Source organism: Centrocercus urophasianus, unplaced genomic scaffold (assembly GCF_019232065.1).
Source record: "Centrocercus urophasianus isolate 14NV4802_14NV808 unplaced genomic scaffold, USGS_Curo_1.0 seq_14, whole genome shotgun sequence".
NCBI lineage: Eukaryota > Metazoa > Chordata > Aves > Galliformes > Phasianidae > Centrocercus > Centrocercus urophasianus.
This window is the reverse complement of record NW_024884586.1, coordinates 17,119,655-17,142,645: the sequence shown is the minus strand read 5'-3', so window position 1 is coordinate 17,142,645 and position 22,991 is coordinate 17,119,655. Positions and strand designations below refer to the sequence as shown.

Below are 22,991 nucleotides of genomic sequence, written 5' to 3'. Positions count from 1 at the left end.
TATATATATATATATATATATATAAAAATCACCATCCAGCTCCTGTGTGGGTGCTCTCATGTGTGGTGCTGTGAGAACATCGGGGCACTGCTCAGGGTGCTGCACGGGAGGTCTGCAGTGACAGGAACCTGCCAGGGGGCTGCTCCCAGCCCTGATGAGTGGTGGAAGCAATGGCTGAAGGGCCACAGAGCAGAGCTGGGGTGGCCCAGCAGGGTTCCTCACCTGTGGCAGTGCCCTGAAGCCGTGGCTGAGCTGGCAGCTCGTGGTCCCGGGGCTGAGCCTGGGGCCGGTGTGGAGCAGAGTCCTCGGAGGAAGCCGTGGCTGCCGTCACAGCAGTGACTTGGGCAGCGTGCCTGATAGAAGGAGGGCTGATGGGTGAGGCACTGCTCCCGGCTCTAGAGGCAGCCACCGCTTTGATACCAGTGGTAATTAAAGGAAAGAACTACGTGAGACTAAGATTAGAAGTTGCACATCATCCTAGAACAAGCAGAAACACGCAGCCTGCTGCTGATACCTCCCCTATTCAGCACTGCCTGCTCGCAGCACCTGCAGCCCAAGAGAAGCGGTGCTTGACGTGGCCATCAGCTGTTGCACAGCAGGGAAAACAAGGCATGGAGGAGTCCTTCCATTCTTGTAAGTAAATGCTCCCCTTCCTCCCTCTTGGCACACCCTGACTCATGGTGGCACAGCTTCTTCCTCCGGACACCGAGGGCCCAAACCTGAGGCTATGTGCTGGGGTGAGACCTGCCAATGTGGTGTTTTGTTACCCAGTGGCATCCAGAAGGGCTCTCCCAAAGTTTGGGCAACACCGTTTCTATCTCAGTGACAGAAGGGAGAAGGCAGGCAACACAAGGGTTGGGTTCTTGTGCATCCTGGTGTAGGTTCAGGAATAAGATAAAAGCTGCAAACTGCCACAGCCCAATAGTTCATGCTGCTCCCTGCTGCTGGCTTTCCCTGCCATCTCTCTCAGGAGCCTAGGAGCTCCTGTCACTGAGCAAAGAGGTCCTTTAGTCCTTCTTCCTCCTTATGTGTGGGTTGGACTGAGTTTCTAGGGTGTTTGACACTTGCTTGGGTATGATGGTGAAGAACAGCACTAGAGCCTGCTGCCCTCCTGCCACCTGCCTGCAAGCAGCTCTCCGGGCTCAGTCCTTGCAGTGACCTTACAGCTGGTACACCTCACCACGCTGCTGGACCGCCCCTCTACAGGGGTATATAGGAAACTGGGTGCAGAAAGGCAGCAGAAGCAGAGCTGAGCTGGTGTGGTGCTTGTTTCCTTCTCCGTCTGCAGCCTAAAAACTCTTCTCCTGCTGCACTTTGTCTTAGAATACAGATCAACCCACATCACAAACCAAGGTAGGACAAAGAGCTCTTTTGTTCCAGTCCTTCCGCTGAACTCACAAACCTTGTAGCTGCAGCTGTCACTCCTGGATCTTTCCTGCCTTCACCTTCCCTGTTTCTCACTTGTTCCCATGTCTTCTCCCTGCTCTCCCTTACCCCATATACCCCTCCTTTCAGCTCTTCCTGCCTCCTCTCGTACCTCCCTCTGTCTCCAGACCCATTCTCTGATCCCTGCGGCACCCACCACTGGCACAGGGTGAGGAGAGGCCCCCGAGACCCCGTCCTTGTGTGGTGATCTCCAGGATAGCCATTGCCCCAGCACAGAGGCCCTTGGCTGGGCTGTTCTCTGCGTGCTCCTCACGTAGCTGTGCCACACTGGCAGGATGCTGGCAGACCCTCACACAGGTAAGGTCTTGGTCTTCTGAAACAAGGCCACCTCTTAAATCAACAGCCAGCAGATGTTGGGTTTTCATGGCTTTATAATTACCAAGCTTACCAGCGCATGGTATAAATAATTCTCTTTATTGGCAAGTTTCAACTATGTGCTCAGCCTATACAAGACACAACGATGCAGAAAGTTCTTGTCCCAGATGAAAGATAAACATTGGGAAAATGGGAGCTAAAGGTAAAAGATAATGAGCGTCATATTTTCAAGTATTACATTCCATTCTGTAGGTGTTACAAACAAGACTGAGGCTCAAAGAAGGATCTGAGTAAGACGGCAATAACCTGGAGACGTCTGCAGCTCTTGTGTTTTCCTGATCCCCCTGATTTTTAGGGCATTCCCTGGCCCAGGTCTGATCAATGAAAGCAAATGTTTGATAATGCGCTGCTATAAGGCTCGCTCGCACGCATTCAGAGGCCGGCACCTAGCTGGCTGCTTGCAAGGCTTCTTTGGAGACATTTTGCCTTCTGGATAATGGAAACTACAGAATCCACGCGGTGCTCAGGAATGGCCTTTGCTGAGGTAGTTTGTTGGCCAGGCAAGCCTCAGTGCCAAATGAATCAGCTGCACGACACAGTGCTGTTGTCTTTCTCCAGGTTCCTGACTCTTCAGCAGAGTTTCTACAAATGTGTCTATCAGAAAACTCTCTGCAGTAACCCAGCAAGGCTGACCTTGCCCCAGATCTTCAGAATCCCAAAGGAGGACAAAATGGAGGTGAAGAAGGGTCAGAACAGTTCTGAAAAGACACAACAAAGTCTGCCCAAAGGGGCATGGTCCACCAGGAAGTGTAATATCAGTATTTGAGTTGTTATCTGAGCAGCTGGCAGAGGGAAGCCCCCAGTGAAAGAGTGAATCTGGTTTGACATCTGAATATGATCTTCTAAAAACACATTGCATTAAAAAACATATATTCGTCACCAGTGCTTCAGAAGCAAAGAGGGCAGGGGCCCTACTCAGCTGGGAAACAAAAGGAAAGAGAAATGTGCACTGCAAAGTCACAGGTATTTTCCACTGCATCCACAGGAGAAGGAGATGTCAGAGTTTACTCCCTGTATTGTGGGCTGCCACAGCATGGTGCGACCAAGAGGGAGACTTCAATGTTGACCATATTGCTTTTTGGGGCTGCCTCTGCATCCGTCCGTGGAAGATGATGATTTTGAAGCCAAGGAGGCCAGAATTAGGGTCTATACACCTAGACAGCTGGAATACAGATTTGCTCTCTCAAGCCTGGTCTGTTGGGAGGGATAAAATACCAGGCCATTTTTTCTGCCATCAAAACAACCAACACTGCGCCTGTAAAATTCTTACCTCTTTAATTTCTCAGCAGGTGTCTTTTAGCTCATGTCCCCACTGACAGAAATTCACTTGTTTAAAGGACAAAATCTTTGTTCTGTTCATGCAAACTGTTGGTTCCTCCTACTGCCATGGTGACTCTTGGCTAATGAAGAACCATCTGCACCACTCACCCCTGGAAGGATTGCCTTCACCGCATTTTGCACAGCGCTAAAAGTTCCGCTGGCACTAAACGAAGATAAAGAGGATCTAATGGTAGCACTAATTCTTCTGGCCAGATCACATGCTCGTTTTCAGGCTTTGACCACACCATACTTTTCCAGCTGCTTAAAGAACAGATTGCGAGGAGAAGGGGAAAACTGTTTCTGCAACTCTTATTCTATTTCTGAGCAGTTAAAGCAGCAGGATGACTTCTGAAAGCCCTTAGCACTAGGCTGAGTGCCAGGAACATCTCTGATAGGAGCTTCCTCTGTGGTCTCATCTTCTTCTCCTTTACAAGTGAGACTTAAAAGCCGCTTATTTCCCACTAATGACAAGCGATGACATAAGAATTAGTTGTTACCTTTATGGTGGTTTGGAAATACAAAATGCCAGTCATTAGGACAGCTTCTTGAAGAGAAGTTCTAATACCAACTCAGCCTGTCTCAAATGTTGCATGAGAGAAAAACAAAACAGAACAAAACCACAACACCCAACAAATCCAAAAGAAAAGCTTGAACTTAAACTTGTCAAAAAGTTTGAATTTTGCCCTTCGTTGGAAACTCTGAGAGCAGGTAGAAAACAGAACATTTCCCTCTGTATTTAGCAAACAGCATTTCCCCTTCAACCTCATTGCTGCTAATTGGGCAAAAGTTTACTCGTGCCTATGTACCAACATTGTTGCCAGTGTCAGCACAGCCCTGGGAATGATCTTTGCCTGTTGGCTGATAGTGCTGCAGAGCCAGGAAGGAAAGTGCTCAAACAGGATCAGGGAGCAAAAACTACCCAGCAGCACTGAACAGTTGAGGTCATTTCTCTGCCAAGCAATGATTAACTAAAGGTGTCCTTTGACAGTCTGGAACACAAGGCTGGAAGAAAAGGAGACAAAAGTCTGTACTTAGCTACTCAGTTTCTAAAGACAAGCAGATGCCTTGAAAAAGCAGTAACAGCTGTTTTGACATCTCCTGGCTGGGTAACTATGCTCAGATTTAAATGCAGCTACCAGTGAATTTCATTCCCATCCCTTCCTGAAACAGCAAAGCAAACAGAAGGACTCTCAAGTCTTCCAGCAGCTTACTACATCCAAGGAGTGCAGTGCTCCCAGCAGAGCTCAGAAAATAACACAGAAAGAAGAACATGAGAACATGAAGATACTGTCTCTTACTGGGAATGTACTTCACAGCTCAGAAGAAGGGGAGTTACCCAAGCAACCAGCTAGAGAAGAACCTGGCCAGGATGTTCGATGGTAATGACTTCAACTGGTAATTGGGTTGATGCAAGTAGAACATGTTTAGTTCGATGGGTTTGATCCTACAGCTCTGCTAGCAAATATCCAAACCGTGAGGTGATCACAGGTTTAGCTGGGATGTGCACCTAAGAGTCATCTTCCCAAGCTACGGATAAACATGAGAACTCAGGATATCAGCTCTGAGCTCAGTTCTGAAAATAGCACACAGTCCTGGGAGAAGTCCTTAAAGGTCAGGAGGGTGAGCAAAGGAAGGGGAAGAGAGCAGCGCCAAGAATCCTGCAGAAGCATGCTTGGCTGTGGCAGCAAGGAGACTCTTTCAGGCTATGTAGCATCTGGAGCATTTGCTACTTCTTTCTCAGAAATGCAGCCCCGAAATGCAAGGCTTTCTCTGTTCCAGAAGGATCAGCGGCTGGGCAGGACTGCCTAATGCACGCTCTGGAGGGCACCACAGCAGGGACCTGGCCTCGTACTGCCTGCGGAGAAGCTCAGCTCTGCTCCCACTGGGAGCAACGGGAGTTTTGCTAGCACTTCCAGTGGAATCAGAGTTTGCCCAAATATTTCCATGCAGCAGTGAAAGCGGGCAGCTCTGTGACATAGCCCTAAGTGACACGAGTCAGTACTCTGCGCTGGGACAGACCCCACCACAACAGGAGCACGAGGAAAGCTTTGGTACCTATAGTGAAAAGGCTATGTGCAAGAGATGAACTTCTTAAATAAAGGATATAACGAAAGTGACTTCAGCCCAACAAACGCTCTTTCATTCTCAAGCTCTAATCAGTCCGTATCACAAAAGCATTAAAGCCTTAAGCAAGTACACTGCCAGTGCTTTTCTCTGGGTTACGCACACATCAAGGAAGGGGGAAGATACGGTAACAGCAGAGACAAGCTAGGCAGATCCTCCAGGTGGGGTGAGATCCAGCACTGTGGATTTGATTCTCTTTAGGGTTTAGCCAGTAGCATGTATGGTATAATCTAGGGAAACTGTCCCGTTGGATCTTAAAACACAAACACAGCAGAATGTCATCATAAATAAGCAAAGTCTGTGTTAAAAAATTCTAAGTACACAGCATTTTCTCCAGTTCTGACACCTTTTTAATAGAAATCACTTGTTTAGGAAACAAATAGCACTTTTGTAATTTTTTTTTTTTTTTTTTTTACAATGTTTCTTACCTTGATCTTATTTTAAGTAACACTAGGAAGACCTCAATATCTTTTATTTTCCTTTTTAATTTAAAAAAGTTGTTTTTTTACCCCCAGATACAAAGATTTTGCCCTTGCATAAAAAAACAGTGCCCAAAACGATGACACAAGGACTCACAAAGACTCACTGTATCTCACTGACACTATTACTTCTAATCTATACCATGCAAGGTCCCATCTACCTCTTTAATTAGACTGTCAGCCTGAAAAACAGCTTTTCTATTCCTTATTTAGTTCTTGTTACCAAAAGAAGAGAAAAGAAGTGAAAGAAAAGGACATTTCTCTGTTCAGTTCACACATCTGGGTCATGTGCTACTTTGTTCAGGACAGTTTTGTTGTTTATAAATATAGAAAAGGGTTGGAATCTCATTTTCAAGTAATCGATGCACATTTTCTCTTGGGACACCTCCATCCAACACTCCAAGCTGACCCTGGATTCTGGCCCTCTATTCTCCCATTCCCAACATAGGCTTTCTGGATGAGTGTGAAGATTTGAATCAGTTCTGCAAAGCATGTATTTCTCTGATGTGAAGAAGTACAGTTTAACCCAAAGCTGTTGGGAAAGTAGATCTTCAGCCTGTACATGTGCTGGTTACTCAGTGAAAAGTCCATCTCCTTTCCTTTTGTACATCTCCTGTCTAAACAATAGTAAATACTGCTTATTTGATAGACTTGTCCCTTCTGGGCACTGGGATTTGATAATTTATATTTCTGTTTTTTTTTTGGTTTAATAGTACTGAGAGTTTAGAAACAGGAAAAGCCCACAGGCTCTTTGGACTTGTTTTTGTTTTCCCCTAGCTAAACAAACTGTTCTGCAAATAAGGATTTGAAACCTGCTCTCCTCCCTTATCCCTGCTCCTCACCCCAAACAAAAATAAAACAAACCTATAGTGGCTGTGGAGGCTGCTGCAGGCACACACTGGTGTAAAATATAGAGAGAGTAAATATATTATTTCACTTGGCATGGTGCTGGCAAAGAACCCCCAGCTGGCACTATTCATGTATCATGATCCAAACTTTGCATGTACACACAGAATAAGAAGGATCAATTGGCAAACTCCGGTGCCGCCTGGCACAAGCATCTTCACGCTCTCTCTGGAACCAAAGAACTAAAGAATTCTGCACTTTCCAGAAGAAATCCGGTTTTGCTTTTCTAGAGTTTTGTTATTTCGCTTCTCCTCCTCGCCGCCACCTCCCCTGGCTCCTTCTGAGCTTCGCTGTGTTATTTAGTCTCATCGCCCTTGTTACAGTTCACCATGCAGCTCTGGGAAGGGGAGGGGGCTAAGGTGGAGGTGGCAGCATTAGTATTGTTAGTGGAGTCCATGCCATTGGAGATGGCTACTGAATTGACCTCAGAGTTTATGGGTTTTGAAAGGTCGATGCCTTGGATGAGGCGGATCAGCTGTTTTACCTTCTCCAAGGAGCTGTGCATCTCCTTCTGTTTTGCAAGGATGGTATTCTTCATTTCCATGCATTTCTGCAGCAAAACAGAAAAGCAATGCTAAGTTCAAGCTTTACCCTTGTAGGAATGGAAGCAGGCAAGAGAAGGAATTCAGCGTTTGCGGATCTAAATGTAAGTACTCAGAAAAGACTGCAGCTGCAATGTTACCTGTAATTTCAGACTAGAAGAAAAGAAGGCTCAGAGCTGTGTTCACGGCATTCATATTTGCAAGCTAAGGAACTAAACTGTCTGTACATAGCTGCCCCCCAATAAGGTCCTTTAATCCCAAGGCGCCTGGCAGACCAACACAGACAGTTCCCATCCTCTTGGGTTCCTTTTGAAGGGAAACTTCCAAGTATGTGTTCTTATTTTTCTGTTAGCACTGCATTGCTGGAATTTCTTTAGCTCGGATATGCAAACTCAGGCATCCTATCACAGCTGACTGCTGACTGTGTGCATGCCATTAATGGGATACAGTCCTTGCTTTTACATACACTTTTAACAGGAACATTTCCTCTTCTTACTAAATAAAGGGCACTTGAAATGAAAAACAAGCCCTTTTTCACTTGAAAATCTTATTTTGTGGCCACTTCATTCTCTTGGAAGCAGTAGTAACCTAGGTAGCTCATAAGATAAGAGCCAGAGTATGATAGCTTAAATGAATGCCCACAAGTGACGTTTCAAGAGTGACAAACTGCTTATATCTATATTTGAAACCCTCAGAAAGAAAGAGACGGTAGCTATTTTGCACCCATAACTTTCAGCATCTTACACAGAGATGGCAACCTTCTTATATTTTTCAAGTCTTTTATTCACACTGATCTCCAGACACTCTTATTTTCAGCTTTACTGTTTTCACATGCAGCTCTTGGCATCACAAGAACATTACAAAATTTAGATCTAATGTGTCTTTGTTTGATGATTCGAATTAAAGTGTAAACAATGGCTTGACCATGGAAAAGACACCATTCTCCTTACCTACTATCAATCCTTGTAAAGGCTTGCTTCTGCCTCTGTGTAATATGACTGAGAAGCAGCACCAGTGCTGCTCAGTTTATGTCCAGCTACTGCTAACCAGAAGATGACAGACTCCAGACCTGCCAGCCAGCACCTCTTACCACTTGCTCACAATTGTTTTAATTGTATCATTAGCATTAAAGGTCTTTAAACATGGGATGTTTACTTTTCGTCTAAGAGGTAAAGACACACAGACAGTGCATCTACGTTGGAAAAAAAACCCAAGTCTGTACTTACATACCCAGCTTTACACAAGCTGCCACATAGATTTTAATATTTTTCATGTTGTGATACTGACTTAGGCCATGCTAAGTGGGGGGGCTCAAACTTTGCACTGGCAACTCAAGAGCCAATTTGCATATTAAGAGCAAATTAATACGTATGGCACAGTTACTGTCATAAATTTAGGAGAACACTACTGTTTCTGGTCAGAAGTATGACACTGTTCAATTAGTAATATGCAGAGGCTTGCTGACTCTCCAGCCAGCATGTCAAGAACCCAAGAGACAGTTGTGAGAAAATGGTCACTTTTGTATTAGGAATATCTGAAGAGAGCACCAAGTAACTCTTACTACACACAGAGGCCCAATCATTCAAACTCAAGTGAGGCACTAGAGAATTAGAATTCATCTGCTGCCCACAGACAATATTGCTGTGGGTCGTGTTTGTCACCTGCTGATATTATAGGTCACTGCATTCTACAGTATATGGTCAGGAGGGATCATGTAAGAGTGTCTCAGATTGTATGTCGCTTGTATTTCATTCCTGATCCCAAAAGTCCTAAAAAAGCACAGTCCTAAAAGAGCCCACTCAATCCTCAGTAAAACCAGTGGAAGATAAGTCTAGTACATGGGCTCTGCAGTTTTCTATCTGCATTCTGACACCAGAACACCGGTGCAGATTTATCTGGGAGGGTGATACTCACTGTTATAGAATTGCTGAGCTGTTTGACCTTCTGCTCTAGTTGTTCTCTTTCCTGTTTTAAATCTGAACTCCATTTAAGTAGTTTCTGTTTTTCTTCTTCTTTTGCTGCAAAACAGAATATTAATCACCTCAAGAAATAATATTTAAAGTCTTCCTGTTACCATTGTGGATATAAGCTCTAAACTGTTTCATTTAGAGTATTACTGAAGTAAATTCAACCACGTTTGCAATAAATCACAACCAAAATTTCACCTGCACATGCAAGTATCACAAAAAGCTTAAGAGTTTGGACTGCCATTATCACTTCAATGATTAAGTTCTTCCTCTTTAATTTCCTTTTGAAAAGGAAGTATCATGCTGTCCCATTCCCTCAATAACATTTTCCAGTTTTAAAACTGAAAAAAACCCATTGCTCCCCATTTTCCTACCTGCTTTATACGCAATATATGAATGAACAATTGCTAAAGTTCCTGGCCACGGGATTGCTTCTTCTTTCTTTAACATCTGAAAGAAAAGTGTGTAGAGATTTAGCTGGTAAACAATCTATCCCTAAGAAAAGAAAAAGAAGAAAGGGAAAAAACAATGGATTTTCTCTGTGGCTATCATTAATCTGAGCTCTGTTAACATGAAGCTTTGCAGACCTGCGCTGAGATTTAACAGAGGGAATTATTCACAACTTACTGTAGCTCCCACAAAGGAGGCCTGTTTCTTACAAATGTCAGCATATTCTCAAATTCCCTCCATAGCCACAAATAAACTAATGAAAAAGAACAACTTAAAAGAGGAATGAAAAGATAATGCATCTGAACTGAAACTTGCCAGGAGACATAAACATTATTGCATGGTTTGGACAAATTGCTGATCTCAGTTGTTCTGAGAGAAAACTTTTCATGTCACAGAGCAGCTTCCATACCACACATTTAAACAACACTCTTCTGGGCTAATAACACATCAAACTGTCCTATATGCCCTTCATATCAGAACTGTCTTAATAGAATCATCAAGCCCTCTTTATATAAGGATAAGAACCATTTATGTATTTAAGTGCATTCCTCACATATTCCTTCCTAAGGAGCTTTAATTTGAGAAGAAAAATGTACTGTGTCTTTTTAATAAGTGAAGCAGAGGGGTGCCTCAGGAGATAGAGGACTTGGTCACTTTTCAGTAAAATAACTCAGATATTTCCCAGAATTCTATGGGAATGTACTACAGAAATACAAAGAGGAAGGATATGCGATAGTTCACAAGAGCAGGAATAGAAAAGTGGTAATACTTCCTCCTCATTTGCAATGACTGACCAAGTCACTTGAATTTTGCATTCCTGCTCCTCTGAGCAGCACATAATGTACCAGGTTGTATTCTTACCTTACCATCTGGCCATGTGAGTGACTAAGCAATATGCTAAACCAGACAGAACACTAACAGCTTCAGGCTGCTGATTAACAGCAATCCTTTGCAACTTCTGAAGTGCCACATAAGGTTACGAATACCCTGGTTTACTTCTTTGTCTTGTCATTTCAATGCAAGTATAAACAAAATATTAAAATATCATCTGTTCACTTCAGTTATGTACTTTGAATAAAGAAGGACCAAAGTATTTGCCCATCCTCATTATGCTGATGCTTGACAATATTGCTAGAGAGATCACTGAAGACAAAGTCTCTGATGCCTGATTTATATAAGAAAAGAGAGGTTTGTATTTTCTCAATCTATTGAGGCAAGCTCGTACAAACACTTGATATATTTATCCAAAAGAACATACCAGTGACTTTTAAAGAAACAAGTTCAGATGAACAGGAGCATTTCTATGGGTAATAGAGAACCTTTCCCAAAAGTCTGTGTGCTTTGGCCCAACAAAAGACTGAAAACACATAGGTAACAAATAAGGACCCCAAGTCCAGAAGGAAGACATAGGTAATTAGATCAAATTTACACAACCCTTACTGCAGATCAGATAGATTGGTTCAGTGTCAGCCTGCCTTGATGTAAGTAAGCCAAGCGATGCGGTTGTTTCCTTTAACTTGGAAAAATCTTTGCAGTGCATTGTGTATAACTCTCTGTCTGTTAAACAATACCTGGTCTTGACATTTGGGACAGATCCACATGCCCTTGGGAATGGTTTTCAGAGGCGGATCCAGACAGTCCAGGTGATAAACACGTGAACATGTGTCACACATCAGCAACTGCCCACTTTTTCTGCAAACACTGCAAAAATCCTCATGGATATCGCCCTATAAAAATTGAGGGGAAGGGGTGAGGGTCAGAAAAAGAGAGGAAGAAGGCAAAAAGTGAATTTTGACCTTTGACATCTACATCCTTGTTAAATGCAAAGTTTACAACACAACTATTTCTAAGGGGATTCCAAACGATCAAGCCCTTTATAGGAGGTGAAACAGGAAAATCAGGCAGGACATCAGAAACACATCAGTCATCCCAAACAGTGCCCTCCCAAGGTAAGATATTATAGCAAACACTAATCACCATACATTCTCTTAACACATAGTAACCCATGGCCTATGTTATTTTAGAATCCCCTCCCCCTTACCCTGCTTGTTTTTGCCTAAAATGATGAGCTACCCACTTTCTTAACCCTTCTCATTTCTGAATGTAAGCACAACTCCAGTTTGGGAATGCTGATGAGGCGGTCTCTTGCCAGTAATTATATGTAAGAAACCCCAGTGGAGTGACTTAAAAGAACACTGTCAAATATTCAGGTCACCTTTAAAAATGAAAGTAGAAGGAAAAGGTGCTCTGCTTGTAAATGAAAAAGAACAAAATGAATTACACTCTGGAGACAATTCTTTTTACTTCACAGAGGCTACCTCGAGTTGCACCAAAAAAGCTATGACTCAAAATTCTCTCATTTTCTATCGGCAGTGGCTTATGTTTCATCGCTAGCATAGGCTGTGAGAGCCAAGATGAAGGAATACCCAAGAGAGATTTTCTAGGAGTTTTCTTTTTTGGAAAGAGTTGAAAACATTACTAACATCTCTTGGCAAAATCTAGTCCGACTTACTACTGTATCACTATCAGAGATATTTCTTTTCTGCATGCATCAACTCCCCAGAAAGAAAGGTCTAATTTTTGTCACTTTTTCTTCTCTCTCTCTCTCTCTTTCTCTCTCTCTCTCCTCCTGTTACTCCCATCTTATGCTTGGGTTGGTAGTTGTGTTCATGTTTGTTTTCACTTTGTTCTTTGGACAAAAGTACACAGAGGCATGGAAGAAAAATGGGTTAGTACCCATAGAATAGGAAAGGGGCATCGGAACGCTCTTCCTTCTCACCTGTGGCTTGTTCTGACAGCTTGACATATTCTAGGCCCTCTCTGGAGTCTGAAATATGCACTTCTCACTAACTTTAGTCAAAAGCTTCACACAGACAACATCCTCAAGACTATAATCTCAGAATGTGTGTGCGGAGTCTAACTGTGCACACACTCTCCATCAGTATACAGGCATTATCAGTGCATGCAGTTTTTTGAGCTGTACAGTCTTTTCATGCGTGTAAGTTCCATTATCTTGGAATGATACCGGACTTGGCCATGCACTTACAACATTAAGTTGCCAGACAAGAAAAATGATGCTAACCTCTACTACGGATAAAATATTAAACATACTAGAAGAATGAGACACAGGCAATCTGCTAAGGCTCCTACTTCCTGACTCTGTTGCTGATGAGGCCTTTCTTTGAAGGGAACACTATGCTTCTCTTAATTCCCAAGGTTTGCACTGATGCTGTGTTTTGTAAAAGATCAACCTTCAGTGAATTATCAGTGCCGTTTTTTGGTTCTGTAATTCCCAGGGATCACTGGCAGCTGGGTTATGGTATTATTTCATACTTTAACACCACAGAGCTCTTTGGTGTTAACAGAAGAATGAAATGAGTGACATTTCATCCCTCCTCTGAAGTGATCTGCGTAACCAGGCTGGGAAGAGCTTCTTTTCCTCCATTATGCATTCTGCAAACACAAGTGAGGAAAGGAAGGCAGGCAGCAGGTGCCAGAGAAGCTAAACCAAAATCCTCTGCAACCTAAGGAAATTCTCACATTCCAGTAGAAAATTCTCATTCTAGAGAATTATATGTGTTGTTAAGATGCCTTTGGCTGCCATCGATTACAAATGGCATTTGGTACCTGGCTGAGGTGCCTAACTAGTGCTATTAAAAAACCCAAACTGATACATCTAATATCTTGCAGAAAGAGACCTATACAAGAGGTGCGTTTTGTTGCTTCTTGAAGAGGAGACATGAAGAAATTTAGGTCCAAAGCCTTTTAAATTCAACAGAACATCATAAAACCAGTAGTGATATACTGGTCAGTGTGCAGTGTTTCTGAATGCATCAGAATGGCAGCACACACGCATAAAATCCATAATCCTATTTTGGTTCATCAAAACAGTAATACAAATTTCCTGGTATTCCCTCAAAATTAGTAACTGGACATTAAAAATAAAAAATCCAGCCAATGCTCAATTCCAAAGAAAGATCCCAGGTTTTAAAGACAGTTAATAATGTATGCATGAAGGGTGCTGGATTTGATGTTGTGACATGCACCCCACTAATCTCAGCTTCTGGCCCTGCTCCCTGAAGGCTGTTTGCAGCCAACTTATGTTAGAGCAGAGCTCGCTGACGATGCTCTAACATATGTTATAGGCAGAAGACGCTGAAGAGTAATTTCAAAACAGTGTGAATATAGAAGGTGATTTAAGGTCACTATTTGCTCTATTTCTTCTTCCAAGATAATGGGAAAGTAAATAAAAGCTTTCTGAACAGCTAACATTTTCCTTTATTTTTATACGGTATCTACAGCAATAAGGCCTGCCTTTTGGCAGTACAACAGAACAATACGATATCAAATCCACAGTATGTGTGTATAGCTTATGTGTTTGAATGTGGACATGTATTTGTACATTTCACTAGAATAACATGGTAAATCTAAATTTTCTGGAACAAGAATTGTGCAAGACCACATTAATAAAGATTATCATAATAGGTATGCGTGCTATAAGTGACTCAATTATCACAAGCAATAATAATCTAGGCATTCTCGAACATTTATGAGCTTGACTTCACGGTCTGAATGTTCTCCAACGCTCTGCTCAACTGTAACATTTATTAATTTACTAATAAAAAGGCATTTTGCGACCACAGGCTTGAACCATTGCTAGAATAGAGATTTCTAGACAGAAAACAGTTTTGCATTATTCTTTCTGCTGACTAATAGACTATCAAAGGCAATTGCTGTCTTCCAGGTGAATATGCTATTGTGTGAGGGAGAATCACCCGTAACCAAGTGGTTCACAGCCAACTTCAAGACAGAAAAAGAAAAAAAAAAAAAAAAAAAAAAAAAGCTTTGTTCAGCCCTGCCTGTTATTATTTCCCTCCTTTTCCCAGGCTCTGTTCTCAGTTTCTACCCCTCCACCCTTATCTCCACTCCCATCTCAAGTTCCTCCCTTCAGAATTCATCTCTGTCACTGAGAGGATGACAATTCAGAAGAAAGGCAAGAAGCCATTCTGGGCTGTGGTGATGAATGCTTGGTCAATTTTCACAGGTTGGCTAAAAACAAAGTTTTTTCAGCTACCAAACATCAAATTTCCATTCTACAGCCTATAGGAATTAGACTTTCCAAATAAATTAGTGTAAAAAATGTTTTGAAGATGGGAAAAATCGCAGTTTTCTTCTTTAATTGCCTGGGAAACAGCTGAAAGGTTTTAACTGAGACTTTTAAAATAACTTTTTACTTGGGCATGCACGTATCATGTTTTCACTCTATATGGTCACCAAAAGCTGGAGGAGTAACAACAGGAAGCATTTTTTATTCTACCTGGAATACATCTTTCTATATTTTGACAAACACAGATTTGTAATTAATGAATACTGAAACAATCCATCAGCTAGGTCTGAACACTACCCAAACTGAGAAAATTCAGGGCATTCAGAACGAGATTAGAATGCTACAAGAATTCTCCATTCTTGATTTAGCCTGCTGTCACCAGGCAGAGCAAGAAAACAGGACACCACCGCATTATACTGTTTTGAGAGCTTTTATACAGTAGGAAATGACCATACAAAAGTCAGAGATGGAAAAGATCTAACACATTATCCAATCCTTCTCATGGGGCCAATAAGAAAAGAAAAAAAAAAAAAGCTCTCTCCAGCATGTTTACTTGTCAATTTTACTGGTTACTTTTAGAAGTCCCCAGAGATGGAGCTGGCACACCCTCCCTCTGTGGGGCTGTTCCACAGTCTCTTTCATCTGACTGTCAGCAAAGGGTTTTTATAGCTGAGTGCTGTTTTGCTCTCAAAAGTAACCACACAAAAGCGCACCTTCTAATTTCACATACATATTCCCCGTGTATCAGAACTGCATCTGTTTATTTCTATGACTCAAACACACTTCCACTATTTCTATTTCTGTTGCCTCTACAGAACAAATACCGTTCAGAAGCAACAAGATAGCTTCTGTTGCCTCTTCTCCATGGCCAATAGTTTGTCCCTTGGTCTATGCTCTTTAAGTGGTGAAACTGCACAGGTGAAAATAAAACCACCCAACTCAATGCTTCCGTAAAGTCCATTTCAAGTTGCTGGCTCTCAATTACACACAATATTACATAAAAAAGAAGCATACAAACAAACAAACCTAGGTCTCTTATTCATGTGAATAAATAAGCCAGTATCTTTTTATTTTCAAACTGTTCCCAGTACTTAGTAGTTACTAAAAGGCAAGCACTTTACTGGAAGTACACTACAACTCCTGACAAGTTTTGTACAATGAATTACTTCACTCAGTCATTGTACACTTTTAGACAAACCATACTGTCCATTCATTACATTGTGTCAGACCTACACAGTAACTCAGATCAACTTTCCCTGCTATTTCTTTTCAGAAACTTATGCACAGCCTTTAATTTTTTTCTTAATGCTTTTGGCAAGAAACAGAAACAATGAAATAACTGGGTCATCCTCAGCAACTTTAAAAAAGGCTGAGCTTTGAGGGGCAAATCTTTGTTTCTAACTTAAAAAAAAAAAAGAAAAAAAAAGAAAAAAAAAAAAAAAGATATTTCCTTCTTTATAAATTATGAAAAAATGAGCAGATTTCATTTGAGACAGGTTTTGTGAAGCATAAACATAGCAACTGTACATAGCAATGTATTCTACCAATGTAGCTGAACTGCCATAACCAGTGCAGTGAACAACTGCTCCTGGCTGTCTTGGGTGATCCGAGTTGTTTTCCTTCTCTCATTACTGAAACATCACAACTTTCTGTTACTGTGGTCTGTAAGTAATATTTTCCATTCTCTCCTTTCCCCTTTATCATGGATGACAGATTCAATTCAGTCAGACAAGATCTCAAACACGGCACAAAGGAAATGAGCTCATCCAGCATGCCTAGTGCCTCCCAGTGTTTCAATCCACCGCACGTTATAAATAAAATCTCTACAGGATAAGAATGTAGGTGCAGGAGGAAAAAGGAAGGGTGTTAAAAGGAGACTAGATGGTTTCAACGCATTGAACCAGGACAAAGGATGAGTGTGACTAAAGAAACAAAATCTGCAATGATTTGCCTTGTGATTGTTTCTGCATATCTTCCCAAAAGTAACCTCCCTCCCCAAGAATTACTTACGTCTGTGGAGCTGGGGCTAGGCAGGGACACAGGCTGAACAGCCGCGGGAAAAGTAAATGTGGTCTCTGTCTTTTCATTTTCAGGGGAGTCGGGATAACTGGACAGAGGGGACGTGGGCGTCAAAGCCCCAAACCCCAGCACCGTGTTGTACTTAGGTGGACGACCTACATGTTAACAAAAGGGAACAAACAAACAAACAAACAAACAAAATCTTACATACCTTTGGCCAGTGGTCCTCATTGGCTAGCATGAAAAAGGAAATGACGTAGCACAGAGAGGAAGTTAATAAAAAAGTTACAAGTGGAAGGACAGAAGCAAAGATTTAAACATTTTTTAAGAAATATTTAAGTAGAATTTTGCCAGGAAAGAATATTTAAAAGATGTATTTCAGAAGGAAATAGAAATAAGTTCTGTAAGAAGGTCAAAGAACTACTCCCCCAAAAGCAGTCTGCGGACTCCTAGAAACAAGGCTACTCAGTTTTTAGGGAAAATATGTTGGCACCAAAGCTAGATAGAAGCCACAATAACTACTATGAAACCCTTTCTACTGCTATCCCACACATTCCTATCTTTCTACTGCCAGCATAAACCTACACAAAGGTTAAGTCTTATCTCAGAGACCAACACTCACCATTCCAACCCCATCCTTTTCTGCTCATTTTTTAAACCCACTCACCCACAGATCAGCACTTTCTACTTTACTGGTGCATCTTTTAAATTAGGGTGCCTCAAGAAAAGTCCTGTTGTGTGACTCATAACCCCAGCACTACCAGTTGTAATCTGTCGTTGGTCTTAAAATGTGACTCTCCTCAGATTCTGTGTTTTTTCTTAACCTTTCTCAGTCTAGTTTGTTTGACTATGCACAACTCCTATATGCTCCTTCAGATTAGCAGAAGTGCAAAATGTGTCTGTAACTATTTTCATAAAATTATGTATGCAAAGTGAGAGAGTAAAAAACAATATGTAACCATCATTTCTGCTTCCCTTCTCCACAGTAATTTATGACTATGTAAACATAAAGGACTTAGAATAATTCCCCAGATCTTATGTTTACAGATTGTCAGTCCATACCCATTAACATGCTAAACCTTGCATTTAAGGTCTGGATATGTTCCAGAACTAAGTATGTCCTTGGAAATGGATTTCTGATAGTGATGTCCATGGCTGAAATTTCTGACACGCTCAGCACCAACTCAAGCTCTCAAGGGCACATGCTTGCATAAGCTTTACGACTAATATACTGCTATTCTAAATCACAAAATAAATGTATTCACCCAAATCTTCTATCAGTTAAAAATGCATGCTACTAATTTGGCGCTAATAGAAGGTGCAGGCTCACAACAGTGTGTGAGAAAAAAAAAGACAGTAAAACAGCAGTCAGCATGCATACACAGGCTGAGAGAATATCAAGCACAAAAGCATGCAATCCCTTTCATTGATGCATTAATTGTTCACGATGGCTTGTAAAATAGAATTAAGAAATGATTACTAGAAGTAGGAACATTTATTTATCCACAGAACAAATGCAACACTCTATCTCTGTAAAATTCATACCATACTATTAGAAAAAAAAATCTTTTTTTAATGTGACTAGAAGATAGTGGTGCATACTGACGTGCTTTATTCAAAACAGCACAAGGGTCAGCCCTGTCACATTGCCTTCTGGACTGACAAGGTTTGTCAAAGAAAGTACACATCAAATGAATATTTGACATTGCAGCAAAAAAAAATCATAATTGAACTGGTCAATTCTATAGTTGACTGCACAAGTTCTTAAGAACTGCAGAAAATCATAAAATCAGGAAAAATTGTTATATATGTGTGGTTGATGCCTTGTATGAAAACCTGTATGAAATTCTGTGCTATGTTGTGCTGACTCATGTCTTTCATCATAACATAAGTATTAAAATTTCAACTATTTTTACAGAAGAATTTGGACTGAAGAATGCTGCATACCTATACAAAAGATCATATTCCATTCCTGGACAAGTGGCACTCTGCTTGCAGTGAAGTGCTCAGAAGGAGCAAGATAGTCTTTCTCGAGACAAATTCTTTCCAAGGAACCATCTCTGCTCCCACTGGGGAACAAGCTTTTCTCACACTAAGTTTCCTCTCCTACTCAGAGCACAGACACTTCTTCCACAACCACCTTCTTCTTGACAGCAGCAATACAATTTAGTTATTAAAAAGAGAATCTCGACAGCAGCTTTATACCTCTAAATGATGTTCAGACATCTCACCTTTCACTTTGCTCTATTTTCGTGGGGGAAGGTGGAACTGAAATGAAACACTGAGCTGCTTAATAAAACCTGCTATGCTAATCCCTCGAAGTCAAGATCTGTGTCTACCATGGAAATTTACTAGACAAATGAAGTACTGTAAAGTCCTTCTTTGTTTTGCCCTTCAGATGAACAAGGGGACTGCAAATGCAAGATGGAGGAAGAGGCACAGAGCAGGAAGACATGTCTAAGTATACCTCACCTCTTTTACGCGTTCCAGGATGCATTGTGCTGTTCAGGTACGTGACTGCACTCTTCTTGCGCTGCAGGGGAAAACACGACCATTTTAGCTGGCTAACATTTTTGCAACAGCTATATAAAATAGCTGATGAACAGCAAGGCAGCACTACATATGATTACCAGCTGTTCTGTTTTCTGGAGCACAGCTTCAGAGAAGTTAGCTTTTTTACACTACTTCTGACCTCTGGACTGCTTCAGTCCAATATGCAAGCTGACCTAATGGTTAAGACTAACACTCAGTTTTACATAGGAGAAGGCAGAAAAGGACATAAATATTGTAAGAACACCCCAACGTGCCTCCTGATTAAAAATCTAAGGGTCGTATCATTGCAATGGCCATCTGAATTACAGACAACAGCTACCCTGTCTTGTCAGAGGTAAGATGTCTTGATTGTCATGGTGGTGTGGTGGCAATGTGGCAGAAAACAAGCTCAGAATGAAAGGACTAGCTTCCCCCAGCAAGAGATCAATACCTCAGGCTCAAAAACAGCTCCACTGTATACTGGATTTGCTGTTGTTCTTCTTTTCCTCTCTTGTCGCTTACTTTGGATTTCTTGAAAAACAAAGCATTCACTCAGGTTAGAAAACAACAGACCCTAGAAATTATGAGTTTCTAAGAATGCAGTTTGCATGTGAAGATTTCTACAGAACCATTCATGCTCAACAGAGGAAACTTTATCATGCTTCTAATTTCTGCAGGTTTGGAACTAACAGCTGACAAAAAATACAAATATAGTGCTCAACTAATTCACAAAATGACCATCATCTTCTCTCTAAATAAGAGTACTTCAGGATTAAGACTTTTTATACTGGCAGTCAGTGTAATTGGGAGCTCAAACTAGAAGCCTCTGATAACCTTGTCAGTACCTAAAAATAAACACAGTACAGAAATACACAAGCTGTTGCAACGTTAGGCTGTTCTTCAACGTATAGGATTAAGAAAACAAATTATAATCTATTAATTCATTTCCTTTACAGATTACAGTCCCATGAAATCATGAAAGAAATGAGAAATCCAGATGTGGATTACTGTAAAATTATCCATGGCATAAATTAACTTTGCAGATACAGAGACTGTTTAGAATGCAACAACATTGTCACTAATTTCTTTCCTACCATCAAAGCATGCACTTTCTTTCCCAACACTGATCCTTCTGATCTCAGCTGCATAAGCAACTGCTTTGCTTCCATGTAATAAGGAGAATAAAAGATGTGCAAGAGACCAGTTAGATCTGGAGTACAGACATCCCAAAAGCACTTTTGTATAAGAAAATACTACACTGAATACAGAAATATGTTGGACTTGTAATTCCCATTCAGAATGACTATGAAACAAAGAGCTCAAGAACCAGCTTAAGACATTTTTTTTTTTACCTTCCAGATGGTCATGAGTAACTAGTCCTAAAGACACCATGAAGGCAAGTTTCTGTGAGAGAGAAGAAAGAGAAAAATACAGAGATCATGACAGTTCTAATTGTTAGGATAAGGTACTTTATTTAGGCCCCTTAAAATCAGTTGACAGGTAACTAAGCACCAAAAATGTTACTAATAATGCTTTGCTTCCATAGCTCACTTTTCATTTATATATGCTAATTTGAGAACCTAGGCTGATACACAGGGAAATGTCAATTGCTTATGATCACCAAGTTGGCAGAGCCAGAAACAAGAAAGCAGTTTCTTTGCTTCCAATACACTGAGATAAGTATGTGATTGGTTCTTAGTAAATGCCAACACAGTTTGCTTGCCAGTAAAATATTACTGGCTACAGAATCATCTCCATATTATTGCAGACTATAAGGAGCAAGTCTGTTACGCAGTTTGATTAGGGCTATGGCTTTCTCAAGGGATTCTAATTTTAATGCAAGAAGTGCACAGACATCTAAAAATCAGAATTTGTACTGACAGTAGCTAATCTCACATTACAAATAGTCAGCTTGAATCTATTTAAAAAAAAAAACAAACACATTTAGTTGTAATCAGTTTCAGAGCTCAACATGGCAGAAAGGCTCTAAGAAATAGCCATTTTGGCTTTTCCATGCCCCCCAAGACTAATGGGACTAAACTAGAATAAAATCTAGGCAGAATGTGTACATACATGGCTCTTTCCATCCTGCTAATCAGAACAGTAGTTTCTTATAAGGGAAAAAAAAGGCAGTTTTTCAACAGACTAAAAGCTCAAAGGATTAGAAATCAACGCTGTAATCGAAGCTTCCTGGTTGAAGGAAGTATCAGGGAAATTACAAACTTCTAATTTAACAAAAGACCAGAATGAAATATGCAATGCATTATATCTGTTTAGATTTCTCATTCTGTAGACCTAATAGGTCTACAGTCGTAGACTGATAGTTACTGCTGCCCAATAGGATATATGAAATATGAAAGTTTAGGAATCTTAAGGGAAGAGGGAGGAAAAAAAGTGTTTTCTGAAGGACAAGGAATTCCTTCCATCCAGAAAACTCTGGATGTGCTCTGATACCTGTGGATTTTCTTCTCGTTTTGGCTTCGGTGCAGCAGGTGGAGTAACTGTACGACTTTCTGTTTGCTTCTCTTCTGCTTCCACATGTGGTTTAATAGTCTGAAAAAAAAAAAAAAAGTTTCTCTCATTCTCTGATAAGGAGGACTATTTTATTTTGACTAATAAAGCAAAACAAATACTTCAACAGATACAAAGAAAAACAGTTTAAAGTTGGCAGTGTATTAAGAAAGATTCGGATTGAGAGGAATATTAAATACTGTTTTGCTTTAACAAAGGATGAAGCAGCCTCACAACCATTCCATTAACCCAAGCAGCCATGCAAGCAGTAAAAGTCATCACAAGAGTTAACTCCATTACAGAAGTTGCTGTACTGTTTGGGAAGGAAAACTTCAGGTAAAACCATTCTGCATGGTTACATGCATTTTATACTTCTGGCTCTTCAATCTTCTTGAAGAATTATGAATGGCTCAAAAACTCTCTCTCTGACTCCAAAGACCTCATATTTTTCTGCATTTTTTTTCTTAAGTCAGATTCTTCTTCAGTGATACCACAAAACTTCATGTCAACCCCTAACCCATGGCACAGCTGTTGATACTACAAACTGAGGTAATCTCTACCAAGACACAAACTCTTCCTCACTACCAAGCAGGGAAAATATACTGAAAAGTTAATGTATTATTAAACCAGCAACATTTTTCTGTATGTTTTTCAACAGTTCCTTGATTTTCCAGTAATTATTTGAAGAGCAAATGAATATTGCTGACATCAAAAGGAATAGGCATCAAAAGTATAGTATTGTAAAAGTACTACTTCAAATCAAATGAAAAGTGCACGCACTGCTGAATAACTTGTAGAACTGCCTTGAGGTACACAAGAACCTACTCAAGTGAATTCATAGGGAGAACAGAACATAAGCATGTCTTTCATGCACTGGATTATCTCAGTCTCTATAGGTGACTTCAAACGTGGAAGATAACTTCAAGGCACATTAGTCTACGAAAGATTTGTAAGTAAAATGTATAGTAATATATGCATAATTACACAAATACACATTGTATGCTATAGATAATACATTATACATTATATAATGGCATAATATCACTAACGTGTAATAAATGAAAGAATTAAAAGTGAAATAGAAGATTGCTTCACTTCAACTGAATGCCAAGGAAGCAGCAGCCGCAAACCATGCTAAAGTAAAAACTTTAAGAAAGTCTTCGGTGGAGAGGGACTTTAAAACTAATTATCTAGAATGCTCTGTTTCTGAGGG

General features: G+C 40.8%; 1 protein-coding gene across 5 annotated transcripts in view; it reads right to left on the bottom strand.

Moving 5' to 3' along the window:
* Positions 1 to 1,841: 1,841 nt before the first annotated feature.
* The window catches only part of PHF21A (PHD finger protein 21A), a 100,421-nt gene continuing 79,271 nt past the window's right edge, over positions 1,842 to 22,991 (bottom strand). For 3 of the 5 annotated variants that reach the window (XM_042813941.1, XM_042813940.1, XM_042813942.1), the window contains exons 10-18: positions 21,722 to 21,820; positions 20,620 to 20,671; positions 19,719 to 19,798; positions 19,208 to 19,268; positions 16,727 to 16,890; positions 11,181 to 11,336; positions 9,534 to 9,609; positions 9,107 to 9,210; positions 1,842 to 7,200 (exon numbers count right to left, since the gene is read on the bottom strand). In XM_042813941.1, coding sequence (XP_042669875.1) covers positions 6,946 to 7,200; positions 9,107 to 9,210; positions 9,534 to 9,609; positions 11,181 to 11,336; positions 16,727 to 16,890; positions 19,208 to 19,268; positions 19,719 to 19,798; positions 20,620 to 20,671; positions 21,722 to 21,820 — 1,047 coding nt within the window. In that variant the 3' untranslated portion in view covers positions 1,842 to 6,945. Of the gene's footprint in view, positions 7,201 to 9,106; positions 9,211 to 9,533; positions 9,610 to 11,180; positions 11,337 to 16,726; positions 16,891 to 16,946; positions 16,970 to 19,207; positions 19,269 to 19,718; positions 19,799 to 20,619; positions 20,672 to 21,721; positions 21,821 to 22,991 lie in introns of all 5 variants that reach the window. The other 2 variants (XM_042813943.1, XM_042813944.1) reach the window with 1 other exon arrangement.